This window comes from Armigeres subalbatus, chromosome 3, assembly GCF_024139115.2.
Source record: "Armigeres subalbatus isolate Guangzhou_Male chromosome 3, GZ_Asu_2, whole genome shotgun sequence".
Classification (NCBI taxonomy): Eukaryota; Metazoa; Arthropoda; class Insecta; order Diptera; family Culicidae; genus Armigeres; species Armigeres subalbatus.
In genome coordinates, this window is record NC_085141.1 from 206,437,791 (window position 1) to 206,459,354 (window position 21,564).

General features: G+C 39.1%; 1 protein-coding gene across 2 annotated transcripts in view; it reads left to right on the forward strand.

The window, feature by feature from the left end:
* The window catches only part of LOC134224504 (uncharacterized), a 137,834-nt gene that overhangs the window by 20,024 nt on the left and 96,246 nt on the right, over positions 1-21,564 (forward strand). For both annotated transcript variants that reach the window (XM_062703874.1, XM_062703873.1), the window contains exon 2: positions 11,971-12,016. In XM_062703874.1, coding sequence (XP_062559858.1) covers positions 11,971-12,016 — 46 coding nt within the window. The remainder of the gene's footprint in view (positions 1-11,970; positions 12,017-21,564) is intronic.

Here is a 21,564-nt window from a genome sequence, read left to right on the forward strand (position 1 = left end):
TGTATGGGCGCTTTGCAATCTCACACTATTTCCATTGCTAGCAAATGAATTTGATTACAATCGGGGACTGGATTTAAAAGTAATGATGAAAATGGTGTTTAACACAATTATGGTCGATGCCTTGACTAATAATAAGAAACTAATAATATCATCACCAAGCGCATAAGAATGTTATTAATTTCCTTTAACTATTTATTCAGGGTAAAATACAAAGCCGAACCTTTTTATAAAAGTTCGCTTCACGGATCAAAAGGCAATAGTGTCGTATTGTGGTCAAATTTAATGTGTTACTGCAACAGATGATTTTCATTAAGAGCAATGAAATGCAGAAGCTAGTTGATTGTGCCTGAGTAATGGTGCATCGACTCGATCCATGGCCACGGAAAATTCTTAACTAGCTCATCGTGTATTGTGCATTCGAGTACATATATCCATTGTCCAACTTTATGAAGAAACACCATCAAATCGATGTTCTCTTTCAAACGAAATGTTGACGAACTCCAATAAAAATAATAATTCATCCAGTAGTGATACTGCCTTTGTCGCATCAACCGTTTTGATTCGAAACTCAATTTATCATAATTTTTGAACGCAATGGATGATTGTAATCAAATTAATAATTAGTAAGGCTTTGTCACCTGGCGAATGCAACTTACCCTTAAGCTGACATTTTTTGCACACACACAAACATATACACGGACAGACAGACATTTGCTGAGTTCGCCGAGCTAAATCGATTGGTATAACTATTGGTTTTTTGGCTTCCTATAAATCGGTTTTTGGACTGAAATGATAGCCTTTCGATACAACAACTTTGTTGTACGAGAAAGGCAAAAACAAATAGCAAATTGATTTCCAAGCCACACTCGTACGAATCAATTATGCATCGGAAAAGTAGACCGACAATCCATGCCACCATTATTGCACCTTAACCGGCAACAACGGTGCCAATGCAGCAAACTATCGCCATGCCATAGCTCCTCTTCCAAGAAGCCTGCGCTGGCAGTCTGCGAGGTGAGTGGTTCAATGATCCCTTTCCACCGAAACGATAAAGTCATGAATTTTATATAGGTCACTTCGAGGAACGACCTTTAAAATATGGGAACGTTACATTTATCTATGTTCTATTTCTAGTCTCAACTAATAACAGAAGGGAATCACATGTTATGTCATAGAGATTGCTAGTAGAGGTCTTGTTTTAGAACCCTTCCTCTTTCTAACTGTGATGGTATATCAAATGACGAAATTAAATATATCGATTTCTTATAAACCCCGTATATAATAAGCAACCTGATTGTCGGGATGAAACCGATAGCAGGTGGAAGAATTCAGACCGGGGAACGCTCAGCTGTGACACGACGGATAGAGGAGTCTACTCAAGTGGTACGTTGGCATGTTTGTCATTGGAGTTTTACCGAGAAAGAGATCCATATCAGATACCTACACGGGAGGCATTTCTCCACACAATATCTACTTCACTTCCTCTTCTGCTTCTGCCGGTCGTTACCGACCGAATGACGATTTGAGCCACCAGTGCAGTGCTTCTAACAATCTGCTATCAACGTCATCGTTGTTGTGCCGGTGCGCGACGCTTGCAACACCGATATGGCACGGACCGGTGCGCCCCGTCTTCTGTTTCGGTTATGCTTTCACTGTCACACGACCAGTCGGTGACGACGACAAGGTGTTGGTTTTTAAAAGCCAATGTCGGAAGGAGGATAGATACATCAACGTTGTACCACTTATCAGATAAAAATTAGAGTATCATATTGTATTGTAATTTAAATGATTAATAATTGAAAAAAATCATGTTTTTTTTTCCCTTTGTAATGACTACATTCTTTCTTGTAAAGATATCGTTTTGTAGTCTGATACATCATTTTGCCTTTTTCTTACGACACAATTGTACCGAAAAACAAAAAATTTATTAATTTTTTTATGTGAATATACATTAATCGGGTTTAATTTACCATTTCTGATTCAGAAAAAAACAGATTTCCGCCAAGCAATGGTTGTGTCTTTCTTGGGCATTGTAGGAAGTAATAAGATAAGCACATTAGGAAGGTAAAGAATAACACCTCAATTAGTAATTTGGAGCTAATAGCTCCCATTAATTACTATCTAATGTTGTTTATATGTTTTAAAACTTTTTCTTGCTATTTTTTTATATTCTCTGTCCCCTCTTGGGAAAGAGGAATTTTTAGGAATAGCAGGGATTTTGTCATAGCTCCGAAACGCAATGACCGATTTGGGAAGATCCATTAATTATATAACCCCTCCAATCTCTGTCACACTTTTCAATGAAGAACATATTTTTGTCTGCCTACTTGCCCATGTCCAGCGGCACATTCCTCGCGTGACATTAGGCTATCCGGTAGAGCCGGCGCATCAACTACTTTATCAGATGTTGATCATCGCAAGATAAATTGATTTGATTTGTTTGGTAGGTGTATGATACACCAAAACATAACAGAAGATGAGAACCCCCAGACATGAAGACAGGTGAACAAAAGCCCAAAAATATTCGAATCATGCCCAATTCTCCTCTATGGATTCATTTCCCATGATCCACCACCATCGGGAGGGATATCGTTTCTCGGTACGGAGATAAGTGGTGAATTGTGTGTTATTCAATGGGCACACGTCTTCTTGAGTGGACTTCTTCGGCAGTCTACTGGATCTATTATATGAATACTCACTTTTGTTCATCTGGTTAACGGAGAAAAGATCCTACTATTGCATGCAAAGTGTTCGGCGGCATACTGAGTAAAGAATGCATGGTATAAAGCATTGCATTTTCGTAAAAACACCGATTTCAAATTTTGATTTTAAAATACGTATGATATTAGATTGGAATATGGAAATCCTTTTTATTTAGAACGACAATTTTACTTTATGTGTTTATATTTATTTCCCTTTAAATTCATTTGGTTCTAAAGCCGTGATGAACTTATGTCAAACCTTAAAAAATCACGTTAATAAAGAAATAAATAAAAAAAATTGGTTCTAAACAATTAGCTGTGAAAACAAGTTCATCAAAGCATCTTTTGGCACACGTTTTCACACCAAGAAAAACAAACTTTTCTTCAAGATTCTAATTAAAATTTCGCATACAAATATTTTGTTAAAATAATACATAATTCTGAGGTTCTTGTACGATGATTGCGCTAGAATCTAAAAAAAATGTATGTGCCATAATTTTATTCCGATTATGTGAGGTACTTATATAAAACTGTAATAAAATCCGATATCCACTGGCTGGGTGTTAACAGTTTCTAATTCTGCCATCGTTGAAGAGCCACAATTTGTTATATTTCACTTAATCGTACGCTGCATTTAAGTCCACAAACAAATTATGAGTCCGCAAGTTGTATACCAAGATTTGTCGCAGAGTTAACATTTTATTTGATACCCATATTCGTTGGCATGAAAACCAAGGATAGAAACATTATTTTACCAAAACTCTTTCGAAGTGATGTGTGCTTACTCGAGAATTTCCGATGCAGCTAATTGAAATTAAACTTAAATATACAATCAAACTTAAGAGAGGTGTACCGAGCCCTCCCGGCTATTCCTGCCGATACCCTAGTTATGTATACGATGTGTTCAAAGCTAGTTTTGTTCGTGCCTGTAAGCTGCGAGACTTTAGATGGCTTAGCAATTTAATTTATTTAAAAATGTTTCCAATTGGCATACTTCCCAGATAAATGGAAAAACGCCAAAGTTGTTCCAATTTTGAAGCCGGACAAAAATCCAGCTGAGGCTTCTAGTTATCGCCCAATCAGTTTGCTTTCTTCAATAAGCAAACTGTTTGAAAAGATTATTTTAAATTGAATGATGGTTCATATTAATGACAATTCAATTTTGCTGATGAGCAATTTGGTTTTCGCCATGGGCATTCAACCACTCATCAGTTATTAAGAGTTACGAACTTAATTCGGCTCGACAAATCTGCAGGATAGTCGACTGGAGGTGCCCTTCTCGATATAGAGAAAGCATGTGGCAGTGCTTGGCGTGAAGGTATGATTGTAAAATTGATTAATCTTAATTTTCCTCTGTACATCATTAAACTGATCCAAAATTATTTATCAGATCGCTTCACTGCAGGTAAACTATCAGAATTCTAAATCTGATAGATTACCTGTTAGAGCTAGTGTTCCCCAAGGCAGCATCCTGGGGCCCATATTGTATAACATTTTACTTCTGACTTACCTGATTTACCATCAGGGTGTCAAAAATCTTTGTTTGCAGATGACACAGGCCTCTCTGCCAAAGAGCGAAGCCTTCGTGTAATTTGTAGTAGATTGCAAAAAGTTCGGATATCTTCTCCACTTACAAAAATGGAAAATTTCCCCGAATGCTTCCAAAACTCAGCTTATTATTTTCCCACATATAAGCCGAGAGCTTCTTATTTGAAACCTTCTAGCAGACATCACTATGAATGGGGTTCAAATTAATTGGTCTAGCGAAGCCAAATATTTAGGCCTTTTGCTGGATCAAAATTAACTTTTACAAGTCACATTGAAGGCCTTCAAGCCAAATGTAACAAATATATTAAGTGTCTATATCCACTTATAAACAGAAAATCAAAACTTTGTCTTAAGAACAAACTTTTGATTTACAAACAAATTTTTAGACCAGCCATGTTGTATGCTGTGCCAATATGGACTAGTTGCTGCAATACCAGAAAGAAGGCACTTCAGAGGATTCAAAATAAAATTTTGAAAATGATTCTGAAGTTGCCTCCGTGGTATAGTACCAATGAACTTCATAGAATTTCTAATATTGAGACATTGCAACAAATGTCCAACAAAATAATTTCCAATTTTAGACAAAAATCGTTGCAATCTTCTATTTGACGATTAGCCCTTTGTACCCTTAGTATAAATTAGGTTAAGTTTAGTTTAAGGTGTAAACATTGTATTTCCTACATGGTTTAATTCAACCTTTCCTCTGCCAGAGGCAATTGAAATGTATTAATAATAACTAAAAGCGTAACATAGCAAATAAGGATGATAGTGTTAAAAAAAACACGGAACACCTAGTCTAAGAGATAAATGCATGTATTAGATAATTAGCAAATAAAAATAGTTAATAAAAAAAAAAAAGGATGGCTTAGCAAACCTTAGAAAGTCCTACTTGCTGCCACAAAACGTCTTTTCATCTCGCGGCTAACATTGTTATCACATGTATATATGAATTCGTCGACAACCCCAAATCGCATCCCATCAAAGTCTACCTCGGGATCAACACCGTTTGGACTACTTCGTTCGCTATCAGCCATCAAATACTTAGTTTTTATAGGGTTCATGGTCAATCCTATTCCTTCAGTCTCCCATTTGAAAGCTCTGTGATCTACACCAACGTCGACGTCATCCTCAAAACCAAGGAGCATGTAAGGCTTGTTAATGATGGTTCCGTTTCTTTGCACATCAGATCTTCGAATTTCACCTTCCAGAGCTATGTTGAATAGCCGATTAGAAAACGTATCACCTTGCTTTAATCTATCCGTGCGTTACCGAATCAGTGTAATACGCTTTGTCGGAAAGCCATGCTCTAGCATTATATGCCACAATTTGTTCTATTTCACTTAATCGTGCGGTGATTTTAAGTCCACAAACAAATTATGAGTCCGTAAGTTGTATTCCAAGATTTGTCGCAAAGTTAACATCTGGTCCATTGTTGGTCATCCTTTACAAAACCGCTTTGATATTCGCCAACAAAGGTCTCTGCAAATGGGCGCATTATTCTAAACAGAGTTCGGAAGAGTGCCTCGTAGGCGGTATTGAGGAGTGTTATACTTCGACAGTTAGCACAATCGAGTTTGTGACCTTCCTTGTAAATTGGGCATATGAGGCCATCATGCCAGATCGAAGGAATTTATTCTCCGTCCCAAATAATTTCAATCACTTGGTGGATTTTTTCGTTCAGCCGGTAACTCCTAACTTTTGAAAGCTCGACCGGAATTCCGTTCTTCCTAGTGGCCTTACCGTTCTTTAGCTTTTGAACAGCCAAAGCTTCCCTCTGCCTGCGAGAGTACTTTTTCGTCGTTCCCCCGTTTCTTGCGCTCCCCTGTTTCTCAGCTGCCCTTAATGTTATTATAATATTCTCTATTTGAACGTGCAGCTGCTATTAGCATGCGGCTCCTGACCTATTTCTTCTCATCTGTCGCTCTTTGGCATTGGCACTCCACACCTTTTCGTTGGTTTCCTTGTGTTGTACCATGTACCTCTCGTGGACTTGTTGCTACAATGCGTTCAAATTTTCACCAGTTGGGGGCCAGACAGGGGTCATAGTCGACATTTGGGCCTCGGAAGGTCCTTACATCTACAGCATCTGGGAAATGACGACCGTTCACCAAAATATGGTTGATTTGAGAAAACGTGTCGCCATTTGGATTGTTCCAGGTGTGCTTTCGAATATTCTTGCATGCAAAATAGATCCTACGAATGGCCATCTCTGTCTGCGGTAAAATTATGGCTTCACCTATGCCGAAAATTTGGTCCAACTGTAAGAGGCTTTGAAGGGCAGGGCTTTGAATTTGTTCGAAATCGTTTCCTACTGTCGGAGAATGTTCCCGATTCTTATACCTTCGTACTAAGCTATAGAGTTGGTGGAGTACAAGCAACGCGCCGGGTCGATCGGCTTGGAAACATTCGGGAATTTATAGAAAGTTTTGACGAAAAAAGTGTTAAAGCAACCTTCGAGAAGACTGAGGCAAACGAGAAAATCAAGAAGCGAGACCAAACGAGAACGAAATTATTCGTTCTAGAAAAGAACGAAGTGTTGTCAAATGACAAACCTCTTGTCAAATGACAAGCCACTTGAGACGAAACTGTTCGGAATTCGTATCGCAATGCGTGGAAAAAAAGATGGAAAACAGTAGAACATTTGGGTCTGTATCCGTGTTGCATGAATGACCATGCCGTAAAAGAAAGCGCTATTTGTAGCAGACTGTCCGGAGTTTCGCAATCCTATACAGCAAATGATAGATCTGAGTTAGAGTGCAGGACGATAGAGGTTCAATGCCGCAGCCATCGTCAATTGAATCCGTTATTGTTCCAAACGGGTCCAGTGACCCTGTATCGCGGATGAAAGAAAGTCAACCCTATGACTGATTGATGAGGGTAACATTGTTGAGCAAGAAGCTGGTGAAATCGTTGAGAGCAGATGGGCCGGTACAGCCACTGCAAATCTATTGGACGAAAGGCATACAGCAGAAGAAAAGACAATCGAAGATTGTAAACATCAAGGTAGAGGTTCCATGAATTAGTTTGATCTAGTCGATGCTCGTACAGTCCAGAAGTTAGAACTTTCTTCCCAACAAATGAGATTTTTGATCACTTGGATGATGTCAAAATCGGCAACTCACACCTGATAGCTCCGCTCGAGTCAAGGTATGGAAAATCGGGAGAGACCTTGGCTGTTTGTTTCCAACTCGGCTGGACTATGAGAGCTCGGAAGCAAAAGGCTCCGGCTTAGTCGCAAAATAATCTCCTTGGTTATGAATTCGGTAGGGCCTTCAGTCTGCACAGAGAAGGCACCTGATAAGGCAGCGGGTATTAGTTTCTGGAGCAGGAGGCTTGCATCTGGAAGGCGAATCTCCAGCACCAAAAAAGTACGTTGCAGAGCTACAAAAAAAGGCTGATACGAAGTTATGGGTAGACCATAGGGTTTACGGGTGGAGGAATGTTGGCGTGGGTAATACCGACTGGCCTGAAAGGGTTAATGGCTCGAACGCGCACGATAAGCGATGCAGCGAACGCGTTCCGTTTTGTTTCCTTTTGAAACCAAAAGCTGCTGGAACGGCCATGCAGAATTATTGATATACAAAAACAGCAGTAGAAAGGATGAAGATTAGAGTGATTCAAATTTTGACTTTTTTGTCCCCCGATGCTTAAACGATTGCATTTGCCATTTTAATAATCCTCCTAAATTTTTAGCTAATTTGGATGTAATTTGAGAGAGCACGCGAGGTTTGAAGTTTGTATAAAAATTACTATGAAAACAGTAACTTTTATGGAAAACCGTTCCCAAACGCTTCCCTTTAAGATCTAAAAACATATGAGTACATGGAAATTTAACAAGGAAATAGGCCGTCTTTGTTGCGAAACGATTTGATGATTACAAAAAAAGTTATTAACGAAAAACTGAATCGTGGGAAATTCAATTTAACACGTAAAAGAATAACATCAATATCAATAATGAGCAGTTTTGTTTCATTCATAACTTTGCTTCCAAACGACAAATTGCTTCGCAACAACAACTGCCTTTCAGCTTGACAAGTATTCTGTGTAGTCAATGTGTTGATTATACTTGAATAGTTCATATTAGGGTCACATAAGGGTCAGTTTTCAAAGTGATTTCCATACAAACTTTAAATGACGTGTGCACAATCAAATTACATCAAAATTTGCTAAAAATTTAGGAAGATTAATAAAATGGCAAATGCAATCATTTAAGCATCGGGGGGCAAAAAAGTCAAAATTTGAATCACTCTAATGAAGATGGAAAATGGTTTTCCTCATCGTAAATCAAACTGTAATTTTGTGAAAGAAGTGTAAATATCATTGCTGTTACGAGCGTTGTGAGGGTACACTCTTTGGCAGTCATCGGCACTCTCGGAAAATAGTGTGCATTCACTGTCACTCATGCTTCACGGAAACACATTATCAATACCCATGAGCCATCGTGGGTATTCACTAGCACTCACTAGAACCAATTGGAAATCATTGACACTTATGAACACTAATTGGCACACACTGGAACTCATGGAAATTTATTGGTTTTGCAGAGAACTAATTGGCAATCACGGGAACCTATGGATTTAGGAATTTAGGGATTTACCCCTTTGACTTCTTTTTGCAAAACCTTATTTTCTTGTGTTAACATGTGCGACCGTCGAAAGCTGCGAATCTGCATTTTTCTCAATACAACGTGGAAGTTATGAAGAAATATCTTGGAGTCACGATGTTGATATATGCTTATACGTAACAAAAGAAACCGCATGATTTCCTAGAAAAAAAATGATATAAATAGAAATTAAGAAAACACATTCTAAGTTCAATGATAGATGCTAGAATTTTGATTAAATAAAAAAAATGTTCACTCTTTAGTATTCGTATCGGAAACTCAAGATAGTTGAAAGTTTTCATTTAAAAAACATTCTTCTAAAATCAAATTGCAATTTTGATCAAATATCCTGCAAATAATATGGAGTGAATGTGCTCCTGGTTGAGAACCGCTGATGTAAACGATCGTTGCGAACTAAGTTTGCTTTTCCAAAGGTCACACAGTTCACGAATGATATGACATCGTATCAGAAAGATATCATACAGTGCCAATCGCAGGAATGACCGTTTGCAGTGAAAGTTTGCATCGCACCAGCTAAAACAACAACCGCCCGTTTAAGCTCGTAAAGCACTATGCGTCTGCATCGTGTCTGCTAGCCCCTGCTGCCATGTAGAGGATCAGCACCGTACACCGTTTCGACTAGGAGTTATTGGCTAAGGCTGCTGCCATATAGCTGATATCATAGTTGTTTGCATGCAGCCGCACATAGGCTCGCTTTCATAACGTTTAGCAGTCGACGGCCGGTGGTGGTTATTAGTAAGGTAGCTCGAGCCAAGTCGGCCGAGCAATGTAGACGGCCGGCGACGGGGTGGCGCAACGGGGCTGACATCGACATCAGGTGCAATTGGGGTGTAACTCTATCCTTCAACCGCGCACCGCACTGCACGGGGCTAACTGCCACACATTGCGTTTTTTTTTATGAAATTCTTCAAACGTACAGAATCCGACCAGCCAGTCCCCGGAGTGCGGTTGAACATAGTCTAGTGGGACAGAAGTTCATTCTCCATGATTTGCGAGGTCCCGTATCAGATTTCCTGCTCCACTTTAGCTTGAATATGTGATTCATAGTTTCGACTGGCTCGTTGGTAGGTAATTGCTGGCAGATTCAAACTGCTGTACGAACATCCACTCGCTGACAGTGTCTGAAATGCACATAAAAAGGGGGGAAATGCATGATTTCATGCGAGCGATCTAACCGTCCCCCCGCGACGCGAACAACAAGTGCGAGTTGGTTTGATTAAATTTATTAAAGGTTGTTTAATATCTCCCCGCAAGAATGTACATTTCTACCACCATTACGTCGTTGGAGGTTGATTGCATATTGTGGTTTCTGGTTTTCTGGAAATTCTACAAAGATTCAACATCAGCTTTTTGTGTTGTTTTTGTGTGGTGATGAAAAATGTTGTTTGAATCATAGGCGCACTTAGATGTCTTAAAGAGTATATCGTTTGTGGCGAGTATCGGATTATTACGAAAGTTTGCATTAATGAGATCAGATTATAACTGTTTGCTTGTGATTTCGAACTGCAAAATGTGTATGAATCAAGATTGCCTGTTCCAGTTTGTCATCTCAAATTTATCCTATTCAAAATAAGATTGAAATGTTAATGAAATTTGGACTTTTTGCTCGAACAATAACACTTTATTAATATTTTCTTCAATATTTTTTCTTTTCTTATTTTCATTAATATTTGTTTGCTGTTTCATTCGTCTTCTCTTATCATACTCTTTTGATTTTTCTTCTTTCTCCTTCCTTATTTCTTCCATCCTATTTTTTTTTCTTTTTATCATTCTTTTGTCTAGTCTTCCTTCTAAAATCTTTCCTTTCTCTTTTTTCTGCTTCCCTTTTCTCTTTCTTTTTTCCTTCTCATTCTATTGATCTTATTAATTTCTTCTTTCTTCACTTCAAACATCAAACTTATTGCTCTTTTGCCATATGTTTACTATTAATATTCAAGTGCTTCGTCTCACTTCCACAGAAATTAATTTGCAGTAAGAAGTGACACGCTCCACATACTTTGCACAGTGAAAATTAAAAAGTAAAAAGTGAGAAATTTGAAGTGAGATTTTATTGTAAGAAATAAGCACTAAATAAGAATAGTTGAACTTTTCACTTCTACTAGAGAGCAACGAGAAACGGAAGTTTTTATTTCTCACTTCTCATTTTAAGTCCCTTGCTTAACATTTCATTCTCAATTTAGACATGTTCTAACTATTTGTCAAAATGGCGTTCGGCCATTCGGCAAATCGAATAGAATCGAAACCACTACAATTTTCTTTTAAACATTGAAAACATGTGTTTGGAGGATAAGAATTTTTATAAGAATATGCTAAAATATCCACTGGCTATCAGTGGGAATCAAACTTATACCTTATGTTTACCCTAGCAAAGTGGCAGAAGGTTTTGTTGACGTTCGGAAGTGTATATAATTTATGGAATATGGCTAGTATTACGAGGGCTCTATAAACAACAGGCTCGATGAAGATCATTTAGCTAAACTGCTATCTAAAGGTTATATTTTCGGACAGAACAAATGTCAAAAAAGTAACATTGTGTTATCTTGTTCGTAGAATCTTCCTGTTAACATGTTTAATATTGTGTTAATGTTAAACGAAACATCTAAACAATAACCAAACAAATGTCAAAAATCAACATGTTATCAGCAAGTCGTAAAAATGTAGCACGGAACATGTTCATTGATCAAACTGCTGTATGCTTACAAAAACTTTTTCATGGGTTTCCATAATATGTTTTATATTTCATTTTCCCGACCTTAATTCAACATGATTCTTAGATCTTCGCTAATAATAATGTTTTCGGTTTTACTTGGGTAAAAACTAATTCTGCGAGGAGAAAATTAGTTGGAAGATACTTGCATTACTTGCAAGAAGAAACAATGTCATATATATCATGGCGGATTTGGGGGTTGGTACTTTTTGTGTGCACGCCGATGGCTCTGAAAGCACGCGGAGATTTCTGCAACATGTGAACAAACCACATTCCAAATGACGATACCTACCAAACACACCGACGCGACCCGATGATGGCTGCCATTAAAACAAAGTTTTCAGTTGTTTCATGTTGAATTTACCGCTTCTTATTTTATTTATTTACAGGTTACCACAGCTTACCGTCTATGCCAAGATTTTGTGCCTCCTGATGGTGAGTTACATTCAAGTTTATTTCTTCAATTTTTTGGCCCCAATGCAAAGATACATTACTAAGCAACAGTAGAAAGAGACTGCATATTGTAAAGACTAAGTGCTTCCCTTCGTTTATGGCTTCATCCCTGGAGGTGTGCTGCTGTACCTATAACCTACTACACACATCGTCGTCGTTGCATTATTGGGCTTGCATTTGCTCGGTGGAGCACCGCGGCGATGATGGCGTGTCGCTGCAATCACGAAACGCAGAACTCAGCTGGACGACCGACGATGGCGACGTCAAGAGAGGCTTTTATGATAGATATGAAATGAAAATATGTGGTTTCCATAATTTAATTTTAATTAAATTGTGGTAATTCCAGCACCTTCGTAACTACTATAAGTGGAAAGGCTTTTGATTGGCTACCCCTGGTTGGATTTATAACGAAGATTGAACCATGATGCGCATCTTTGTTTTAAACCTTGTGTTTGCTGAAGAAGTGTTTCGCTGAGTAGAGCGTCAGTGAGCTTTAGATTAAGCAATAATATTGGTTAAAGCACACAATAAATGAAGTATAGAGAACATTTTTGTATAGATGATGAAAATGCTTTAAGGACAAGCCTCTCGAAATTCAAAAAGAAAAGCACTCGCGTTTTCAAAAGTACCCCATACACACAACTGTCATTTTTATTATTCCATAATAAAAATGACAGTTGTCCGTGGCTCCCGTGGGGTGCCCTTGAAAACGCGAGTGCATTAGGTTTTGGATTCTGGGTTGCTTGTCTCTAACCTCGCATGGTCCTCACGCAATCTCGCCTTTGTTGTGAACGGCAAGCGAGCTTTTTTCGAAGGTGTTGTACTCTTTACTACGATGCGAGTCCTGGAAGGATAAATATCTATATATCCTTATTATGGAACTACCAAGCTTCTCCATTGTTACACAAATCGACCTGAATTTGTGAACATCAATCCCACAAAATAAAAGTCCTGAATATAAAATTATCACCAATAAAATAAAGAATAATTCGAACTCTGTTTGCATTGTCCATATTTACATATCACTAAGAGTTGAGTGAAATCGTCATTTTCTAAAAAGTTATTCGCAGCAAAATAACGCTGCTGGGTTTTGATTTCATTAAGAACAATTCTGCTAGACAGTATCATATTTTCTCCCAGCACGCATGATTTCGGAATAACTCACCATCTTACTCCAAATCTTCCATATACAGTACATCAGTTACCAGTGCTTGGTCACAATCGAAGCCCAGTCTGCGAACGCTATATCAAAATGTATGTGTCATGCACCATTTTAACACGTCACTCTACCCCGATGAATACTAAACACTTGACGCCCAGTTCGGTCGTCGGTTCGGCCTCAGCCAGAACCGTCGACTCCATATCAACCGGCACTAATCAAGCCTTTAAGGCGAGAATGAAGTGTATGTGTATACGCTTGTTCACATGAAGGCGACATAATTTTCGGCGCGAAATTTGCATTACCATCGCGTACCACCAAGGCGACAACGACGACGGCATCAGCCACGATACGAAAAACAAAAGAACAAAAATAACCACACGCCGTTTTTCTGGACTGCCGTGGGTTCTACGGAGAAGCGTACTTATTGTCGGAAAATTAGTTGGGTGATTCACACAAAAAAAACCCTTTTCGGGCTGAACAGTAAACCGATTCATCTCTGTTTGTGCGCAAAACTTTGTTACGAGACATACCTAAATAACTTCAGGCAGTTCGTGCTGAATTCTAATTGGATATGTACATTCCAATTGACGAATATTTACTGATTACGTAGAAATTTCGTATCTCCTCGTATTGAATTTTTTTGGCGTTAAATCTCCCACTGGGACATTCCCGCATCGCTGCTAAGTGTTTATTAAGTATTTCTTACAGCTAGAGAGAATCGGTTTAAAATGTACCAATTGTAAAAAACGAGCTTTCGCATTTTCTTAGCTATGACATAGCCCAAATTTTGTTACAAAATCGATAATGGCTGACGCTTTAACGAGATCATAGATCTCCTTATGACAATTAAAACAAGTAACATTTTGAGTTTTGTAACGATCATGAAAACCATGATATACTAATGCTGTTTGTTGACTATTGACTATTTTTTGAACCAAAATGTTACTATCATGGATTGATCAGCTTCGACCGACTCGAGGTGACCATTCAACTGCGAGGCACTCAGCTACAACCGGGTTTTCTCACATTCGCTTGTAAACTCGTCCTTATCAAATCTTTAAAAATGTTGCGGTACGTTTAGTGGGACTTCTTCCAGCATCATTATCTTCATCGTTATATTATGATTTCGTCGAATACCATGAGCTGCAATTGCGGAGATAGAATAAATCCTTGTATCACTCAGCCAGATTATTTAATCTGGGTGCCTCACAAATTTTCGTGGTTCCGACGATCGCAAGCATTTTCGTAGTCGATGAATACCAATAAGAGGAATTTTTGCATCACGAAGAGGAACGTAACAATCAGGTTCACAACTGATTTCCCAGCAAGGATGTTATCGATCATTTAGTAATTTGCGTTCGATCATTTAGTAGTTTGTCAAAAACTCATTCCAGAAGCTGAAATTCAAAATGTGTTGTATGGTGGAATTCTAGTTCGAAGGTTATTCTACAACCTTGCCTAATGGTTTGTTATTAGAATTCCACTAATAACGGAGTTATAGCGCTAGTTGCAGTAACTTAAACTAAATGATTGGAATTTTGTTATCATTTAGTCTAAGTTACTGAAACTATAGTTATAACTCCGTTACTAGTGGAATTCAAACAACGAACCATAAGACAGAGTTGCAGAAAAACCTTCGCACTAGAAGTCCACCATACAACACATTTTAAAATTCAGCTTCTGAAATGAGTTATTGACCAAGTTCTAATTGATCGAACGCGAATTACTAAATGATCGATAACATCCTTGTTTCCCAGCATGAAATTCTACTTGGTTATGTCGGAGTCATGTCTATATTCTCCTGTATGGTCCGCCGATTGCCGCACACATTCAGATACATAATTGGAAAATAAAATTTGAGATTTTCACTAAGGCAACTTGCTTCTTTATGGTCGAAAAAATCGCGGTGTCCCAGATAATTCAGAATAGTGTTTATGCACAATTTGTGCAGATATCATGGGGTTAGCTTTGAGCGTCTCTGCTGATATGTGATCAACCCAGGGAGCCGAAGAGGAGGCAATTATCGCCACTTGTTGCAGCATTATCCCTTTTCAAGCCAAGAAATTCCGACTTCAGTAGCGCTTATCTTCCTTTTCTAGCGCCGAATACCGTCGAAAAGTCTCGTATCTCCCCACCTGGATACTTGGTTGGATACAGCTTCGATACATCTATGCCTGGCTCTATCCGCTTCTGAATATTGTTTTCGCTATTATTTCCTACGACATTGGCACTAAGTAACCAGCCCACTGAAGTCTGCATTATTTAATACGATTCACAATATTTTCTACTTTGCGCACTTGATACAACTCGAGATACAGGGGATGGACAAAATAATTAGGATAGGCAAATTTTGGGTAAAATTAGATGTGTTGTAACTATCTTAGTTATCATCCGATTTTGACAATTCAGGCATGCCCGAACTAAAAAATTAATGCAGTTTGACGGTATGTCCATGGAACCGACTATGGCCACCGGATTCCGGAGATATTCCGGGTTTTTCGGAGGTAGGTTCAAAACCGTAAATTTGAGGTGGATATTAGGAGAAGTTGTGGTTTAAAATAATAACCACAAATGAAGTAGAGCTCTTGCTGATTGGAACCATATATTGAGATTTGGAATCGGACCAGAATCAAGTGAGATATGGCCATTTCTTTATAATCGGTTCCGATCGATACTTATCAAAGAGGTCAGGCCACAACTTCATTTGAATCTCGCTTTTTGATAGATCGTCCACTATGATTTTATTCTAGAAGGCCTCTAATGTATCAAGAATGAAAAACCAATTGAATAAACGGATCCTGGAGTAGCTGGGATGTCCCCGGGGAACCTGTGAATGGGGACATTTTAGTTTTACCACCAAAACCAGTCGTTCGACGGCTCTTTTTTTCATGGTTTTCGATCAGGATGCGAAATATGAATATGAAATGGTCAATTTACGGTTCTGACCGCTTCCAGGACCTACGGATTGGTCCCGAAGAACCTGTGGAAGGGGACATTTTAGTTTTACCACCAAAACCAGTCGTTCGACGGCTCTGTTTTTCGATCAGGAAGCGAAGCATCATTGGCGTAAATAAGGGGGGCCGGGGGGGGTGGGCTGGCCCCCTTCAGACCTACTTTTGGCCCCCCCCAGAAAATGTTGAAAAGTAATTCCAACTTAGTCAGTTTTTATTTCATTTACATATTTCCTACATATTTCTTAATTTTGATTATGAATTCTATAAACATATTTTTTGTTGCGTTATCACATCTATGACCATTTGTTCAGCAAAGCATCGAAATATTTAAGTTGGACCCCCGGGAACATTTTCTCGATTTTAAGCTAAAATCAATGCCGCTTCTAATTCAGTTGCTAGCTTAAAATAATAAATTTGTTCTGCATTTGTTTGACTAGTATCCTGGTCGCAGAAACATAAAAACATAATTGTATTAAGATATAAATATTTCTGTTCTATTAAACTACCATCCGCTTCAAAAAAGACTGAAGCAACTACATCAAAATGAGCACATGTACACAAATCCGGTCAATGAAATTTCGAACGACCATTCTTTCGAAAATCTTCGAGTTAATCGCAAGGTATGCCGCAAAACAGTTGATCAAATTCCTATGGAGCTTTTTGCTCTCGCCATATAATTCTGGCACAGAATGATATAAAATTATAAAACTTAAGAATCTTTGTTACAATGACAGAAAAATCAACAACGCATTCCATTGAAAGTATTAGGACAAAACTTAGGCAACCTTCGCACTCACAACAGAGATTGCATTGAAGAAATATTTTTATAATCCTCAAAAGATCTTGTTCCATTTAATTTTTTGGCGATTTCATAAGGATCATCGGAAAACTCTTTTGTGCCTGCTTTAGTTAGAATTTGTTTTTTAGGATAAAAAAAATTAGATTTAGAAACCAGTTCGTATCAGACAACATTTCTTTTGCAGCACAATTCAGATCGATTTGGTTGCTTCTCAAGTCTCTTTGATTTTTGCAGAGAAATCTCTCACCTATTCAGAAAACCATAATAAAGCCTCTTCCTAACGTCAGTAACTACAAAACCGTATGTTATTCTGGAATTTGATTTATGACTCATGGAATTTATGACTCATAAAAAACACTTTAGGATTCCAAATTTGTGTTCATCGGTACTCAACTATTTCAGCACATAGCATACATTTTGGAATTGCATGAATACTTATATTGATTATGACAAAATTTCGTGGAATTTATTCCACATCTAAAGAGTTTAGAAAATTTCAAGTTTAAAAAAAAAACGAGATCTTTATGCATTAAGTAATCATGGAAATGCTTGAAAACTTTCAGAAATATACTCATATCGAATTTTATTTATAGATAATTCGAAGAAGATTCTTGAATCTTAGATTACACACTTATCCACATTTAGTAACATGGAGAAGACAAGTTGACACAGACACAGCGTTTTAAAGCAATCACAGCATCATTGGAAATCAATTGTATTATTCGCGATTTTTTTATGTTAGTTCTAGGACGAATGAGCGATAAACTTAGTCAAACAATTTCTATTGCAATCCATGCGCACAGTGCTTTAAATCGCCTTTGAAAATTACATCCCACCAGCTGGTGCCATGGCCCCCCCCTAGACCGAGACTCTAGTTACGCCTATGCGAAGCATGAATATAAAATAATCCATTGACGGCTTTGACCGCTTTCAAGACCTACGGATTGGCCCCAGGGAACCTGTGGAAGGGGACATTTTAGTTTTACCACCAAAATCAGTCATTCGACGGCTCTTTTTTCATGGTTTTCGATCAGGAAGCGAAGTATGAATATAAAATGGTCCATTGACGGCTCTGATTGCTTCCAGGACCTACTGGTTGCCTCCGAAGATCCTTGCGGAAGAGGACATTTTATTTTTAGCATCAAAACCAGTCATTCGACGGCTCATTTTTCATGGTTTTCGATCAGGAAGCACACTATGAATATAAAATGGTCCATTGTCGGCTCTGATCTTTTCCTGGGTCTACGCATTGGCCCAGGGAATCTGTGGAAGGGACAATTTAGTTTAGCACCAAAACTAGTCATTCGACGCCACTTCATTCATGGTTTTCGATCAGGAAGCGAAGTATGAATATAAAATGGTCAATTGAAGGCTCTGACCGCTTCCAGGACCTACTGGTTGCCTCCGAAGAACCTGTGGAAGAGAACATTTCATTTTTAGCACCAAACCAGTCATTCGACGGCTCTTTTCTAGTGATTTCGATTAGAAATCGAGAAATGAATATAAAAGGGACCATTTATGGCTCTGACCGCTTTCTGGACCTACAGATTGCCCCAGGAAACCTGTGGAAGGGGACATTTTAGTTTTAGCACCAAAACTAGTCATACAACGGCTCTTTTTTCATGGCTTTGGATCAGGAAGCGAAGCATGAAGTAGGCAGGTTCCCCGTGAGCTATCCGTAGGTCCAGAAAACTGTCAGAGCCGTCAATGGTCCATTTCTTGTTCATACTTCACATTCTGATTGAAATCCATGAAAAAGAGCCGTCCAATGATTGGTTTTTGTCTTCTTCTTCTTCTTATTGGCATTACATCCCCACACTGGGACAGAGCCGCCTCGCAGCTAAGCGTTCATTAAGCACACAGTTATTAACTGCGAGGTTTCTAAGCCAAGTTACCATTTTTGTATTCGTATGTCATGAGACTAAGCACGATGATACTTTTATGCCCAGGAAGTCGAGAAAATTTCCAATCTGAAAATTGCATGGTCTTGCTTTGTAGCCCGCGCGTCTTACCGCACGGCTAAGGATTGGTTTTGTGCTAAAATTAAAATGTCCTCTTCCATAGTTCCCCAGGGGCAATCCGTAAGTCCTGGAAGCGGTCAGATCCATTAATGGTCCAATTTATACTGATACTTCGCTTTCTGATAAAAATCACGAAAAAAAGCCGTCGAGTTATTGGTTTTGGTGCTGCAACTTAAATGTTATTTTCCACTGGTTTTCCGGGGGGAATCTTTAGGTCCTGAGAGCGGTCAGAGTCCTCAATGGGCAATTTTATATTCATACTTTGCTTATATTAGAGAAGAGCTGTCGAATGATTGATTTTGGTGTAAAAATAAAATGTCCCCTTATACAGGTTCCTCGATGGCTACCAGTAGGTCCTGGAAGCGGTCAAAGCTGTCAATGGTTCTTTTATATTTATACTTTGCTTCCTGGTCGAAAACCTATAAAAAGAGCCGTCGAATAACTGATTTTAGTGCTAAAACTTATAGATTCCCTTCCACAGGTTCCCCGGTGGCAATCATTGGGTCCTGGAAGCGGTCACAGTCACAGTCAATGAGCTGTCGAATGGCTGGTTTTTGTGCTAAAACTAAAATGTCTCCTTCCACAGGTTCCTCGGGGCCAATCCGTAGATCCTGGAATCGGTCAGAGCCGTCAATGGACCATTTTATATTCATACTTCGCTTCCTGATCGAAAACCATGAAAACAGAGCCTTCGAATGACTGGTTTTGGTGCTAAAACTAAAATGTCCCTATCCACAGGTTCCCCCGGGCCAATCCGGAGGTCCTGGAAGCGGTCAGAACCGTCAATGGACCATTTTATATTCATACTTCACTTCCTTATCGAAAACCATAAAAAAAAGAGCCGTCGAACGACTGGTTTTGGTGGTAAAACTAAAATGTCCCCTTCCACAGGTTCCCCGGGGCCAATCCGGAGATCCTGGAAGCGGTCAGAGCTGACAATGGACCATTTTATATTCATACTTCGCTTCCTGAACGAAAACCATGAAAAAAGAGCCGTCGGATGACTGGTTTTGGTGGTAAAACTAAAATGTTCCGTTCCACAGGTTCCCCGGGGCCAATCCGTAGGTCCTGGAAGCGGTCAGAACCGTTAATTGACCATTTCATATCCTGATCGAAAACCACGAAAAAAGAGCCGTCGAACGACTGGTTTTGGTGGTAAAACTAAAATGTCTCCTTCCACAGGTTCTCCGGGGCCAATCCGTAGGTCCTGGAAGCGGTCAGAACCGGTAATTGACCAATTCATCTGCGTACTTCGCATCCTGATCGAAAACCACGAAAAAGAGCCGTCGAACGACTGGTTTTGGTGGTAAAACTAAAATGTCCCATTCCACAGGTTCCCCGGGGCCAATCCGTAGGTCTTGAAAGCGGTCAAAGCCGTCAATGGATTATTTTATATTCATGCTTCGCTTCCTGATCGAAAACTATGAAAAAAGAGCCGCCGAACGACTGGTTTTGGTGGTAAAACTTTTTTTTTTTTTTTTTTTATTAGCTTTATTAAGGAGACTTGCAGCCCCAGGCTGGCTCGCCTCCGTGGTAAAACTAAAATGTCTCCTTCCACAGGTTCCCCGGGGCCAATCCGTAGGTCCTGGAAGCGGTCAGAACCGTAAATTGACCATTTCATATTCATACTTCGCATCCTGATCGAAAACCATGAAAAAAGAGCCGTCGAACGACTGGTTTTGGTGGTAAAACTAAAATGTCTCCTTCCACAGGTTCTCCGGGGCCAATCCGTAGGTCCTGGAAGCGGTCAGAACCGTAAATTGACCATTTTATAATTATACTTCGCTTCCTGATCGAAAACCATGAAAAGAGCCGTCGAACGACTGGTTTTGGTGGCAAAACTTAAATGTCCCCATTCACAGGTTCCCCGGGGACATCCCAGCGACTCCAGGATCCGTTTATTCAATTGGTTTTTCATTCTTGACACATTAGAGGCCTTCTAGAATAAAGTCATAGTGGACGATCTATCAAAAAACGAGATTCAAATGAAGTTGTGGCCTGACCCCTTTGATAAGTATCGATCGGAACCGATTATAAAGAAATGGCCATATCTCACTTGATTCTGGTTCGATTCCAAATCTCAATATATGGTTCCAATCAGCAAGAGCCCTACTTCATTTGTGGTTACTAATATTATTCAATTTTTAACCACAACTTCTCCTAATATCCACCTCAAATTTACGGTTTTGAACCTACCTCCGAAAAACCCGGAATATCTCCGGAATCCGGTGGCCATAGTCGGTTCCATGGACATACCGTTAAACTGCATTAATTTTCTAGTTCGGGCATGCCTGAATTGTCAAAATCGGATGATAACTAAGATAGTTACAACACATCTAATTTTACCCAAAATTTGCCTATCCTAATTATTTTGTCCATCCCCTGTACATGCGTCTGCACCACTCGTCGTTTTCTAGTTTTCCTCCGAGTATTGTACGTAGCACTTTTCTTTCGAAAACCCTGAAAGCTCTCAGGTCCGCCTCTTTCAACTTCCACGTTTCATGTATGTAAGGGCCACTGGTAGAATCAGATTTTATACAGAACAAATTTTGTTTTCGTCTGCATGCTGTGGGACCTAAACTAGTTACGTAGTT